The sequence below is a fragment of the Jaculus jaculus genome, chromosome 17 (assembly GCF_020740685.1).
Source record: "Jaculus jaculus isolate mJacJac1 chromosome 17, mJacJac1.mat.Y.cur, whole genome shotgun sequence".
NCBI lineage: Eukaryota > Metazoa > Chordata > Mammalia > Rodentia > Dipodidae > Jaculus > Jaculus jaculus.
The window spans coordinates 41,939,870-41,942,237 of NC_059118.1; the positions used below are offsets into that span (position 1 = coordinate 41,939,870).

Genomic DNA, 2,368 nt, shown 5'->3' on the forward strand with positions numbered 1-2,368 from the left:
GAGAAGGATGAAAGATACCTACCCCTAGAAAACTAAGGAATTCTCAAATTTCACTTTCAACCATTAACAGGGACACCAATTTACATGGACACACACTAGATGTAACATAAAAGTTTCCAGTTAAACTGGTTTATTTACTAAATGTCTGTTTTTTTAAAGTCAGGAAGCTGTGCATGGTGGCACACATCTTTAATCCCGGCAGAGCTAGGAGGATCACCATGAGTTCAAGGCCACCCTGAGACTACACAGTGAATTCCAGGTCAGCCTGAGCTAGAGAAACACCCTACCTTGAAGACCCCGCCCCCCCCAAAAAAAAGGAAAAGAAGGGAATCAAAGCTTTACATAGAATTCATCTAAAACAACAAACAATTTTTTTTTCCCTTGGAACAAAAGTGGCTAATAGTTAATAGCTTGAATTTATAAAGACTCTTGTATGAAAACTGAACTGTGAAGACATACAAAACTGAAGTGACTGGAACCACTTAGTTGCCTGTAGCTCTAGCAGAATATCTGGGAACACTTGGTTGCCTGTAGTCTTCAGTAACATCACAAAATACTCAAAAATTCTTTGACCTTTTCAACCAGACTGTCATGTTTGTCTTTAAAGTCTTCATTAACATCTAGTGTTAGGATAGGCACCTCCTGGAGATAATCAAAGTTGGTTTTCAGGGTTCTGTGCAGGAGCCAGCTTTCGTGTTTATAATGAAGCTTCTCTAAGTACTCGAGAGGAATGCCTTGCTCCTCACTTTGTCCTCGTAAATATATCCTATTTAAGCATTTCTCTGGAGTGGCTCGAAGATAAATGATTCCATCCAACTCAAGGCTGTAGCCAAACTGGCTGTTCATCCAGTCATGCCAGTCTTGGTAGATGGTCCACTCTGTCTCATTCATGCATTCAGAGTCATACAGGTTAGATGCAAAGATATACCGGTCACTGTACACAGATCTTTCAAAAAACAGTACAGGTTTCTCAGCGTCTTTGAGCTTGCCGTTGAGGGCAGCAAGCTGGGCTCGGATCCGACTGAGACAAGCGTAAGATTGGAAGGTAAAAGACCATCGTTCAGGTTTTTCATACATCATTTGAAGAACATTCCCACCACTTTTCTGAGATGTTGTCAATTCCTCAAATTCATCTTGAGTATTCTGAATATTGCACCATCTGGCAACAGGTTCAGGAACCACTTCCCAGTCTTCACACACCTGTTTAAGGATATTCACAAATGTTGACTTCCCTGCAGCGATGTTCCCCTCCACCGAGACCTTCTTGATGCGCGGCCCCTCTGAGCCCATGGCGGGAGACACGCACAGCCTCTTGGGCGGGGTGGCCATTGCGGACTCGGCTGGCACGACTAGCTGCGAACTGCTCCGCCTGGCCCAGGAGGTGGCGCGCCTGCGGGACCCCAAGGTGGGTTTCTTGAAGGCAGCAGATTGAGGGGTCTAATTTTTTGATCCACCCTGTTAGCTTGTGTCTCTTGATGGGTGAATTAAGGCCATTAATATTTAGGGTTATGACTGTGAGATTCGATTTGATCCCTGCCATGTTGTGGTGGTAGAGGTGTGTTGGCATTTCCATGGAATTTAGCATTTTCTCTGTCTACTCTGGGTTTGGTTGTTGTGACCTGCTTCTTGTAGGCATTTGTGTTTGGTTATTTGTTTCTTCTATGTGGAGAATTTCCTGGAATACTTTCTGTAGGTTTGGTTTTGTGTTCATATAATTGTAATGCTGAGTTTTGTCATGGAAAGTTTTCCTTTCACCATCTATTATAAGGGAGACTTTTGCTGGGTAGAGTATCTTGGATTGGAAGCCATAGTTTCTTAGAGTTTGGAGAGTATCAATCCAGGCCCTTCTAGCTTTCAGGGTTTCCATTGAGAAGTCTGAAGTAATTCTGATGGGGTTTCCTTTGAAAGTGATGTGCTGTTTTTCCCTAGCTGCTTTTAGCATTTTCTCTTTGGTGTCAATGTTTAACGTCTTAATGATAATATGTCTTGGTGAGTTTCTCCTTTGGTCTAGTCTGTTAGGAGTTCTGTTTGCTTCTTGTATCTTGATTGGCCTTTCTTTTAAGAGACGGGGGAAGTTTTCTTCAATTATTGTGTTAAATAAGTTCTCCATGCCTTTGGTCTGAAATTCTTCTCCTTCTGGTACTCCAATGATTCTGATATTAGGACGTTTAAGTGTATCCCACAATTCTCTCATGTTCTGTTCACAGGAACTTTTGAATTTACTGAAATTTTTGGACTCTCGAACTGTTTCTTCCATCCTGTCTTCCAGATCAGAGTTTCTATCTTCCACTGTGCTGACTCTATTCTTGAGGACCTCTAGCAAGTTTTGGACTTGTTCAATTAAGTTTGCATTTTCTACTACTTTCCT

General features: G+C 42.1%; 1 protein-coding gene across 1 annotated transcript; it reads right to left on the bottom strand.

The window, feature by feature from the left end:
• Positions 1-329: 329 nt before the first annotated feature.
• LOC123455573 (deoxycytidine kinase-like) lies at positions 330-1,329 on the bottom strand. Its single transcript, XM_045136893.1, has one exon. It carries the CDS (start codon positions 1,327-1,329, stop codon positions 547-549), a length of 783 nt encoding a protein of 260 aa, XP_044992828.1. The 3' UTR covers positions 330-546.
• Positions 1,330-2,368: the final 1,039 nt, after the last annotated feature.

Coding starts and splice junctions, on each gene's coding strand:
- LOC123455573 (XM_045136893.1), bottom strand. CDS start 1,329: ATGGCCACCCCGCCCAAGAGGCTGTGCGTGTCTCCCGCCATGGGCTCA.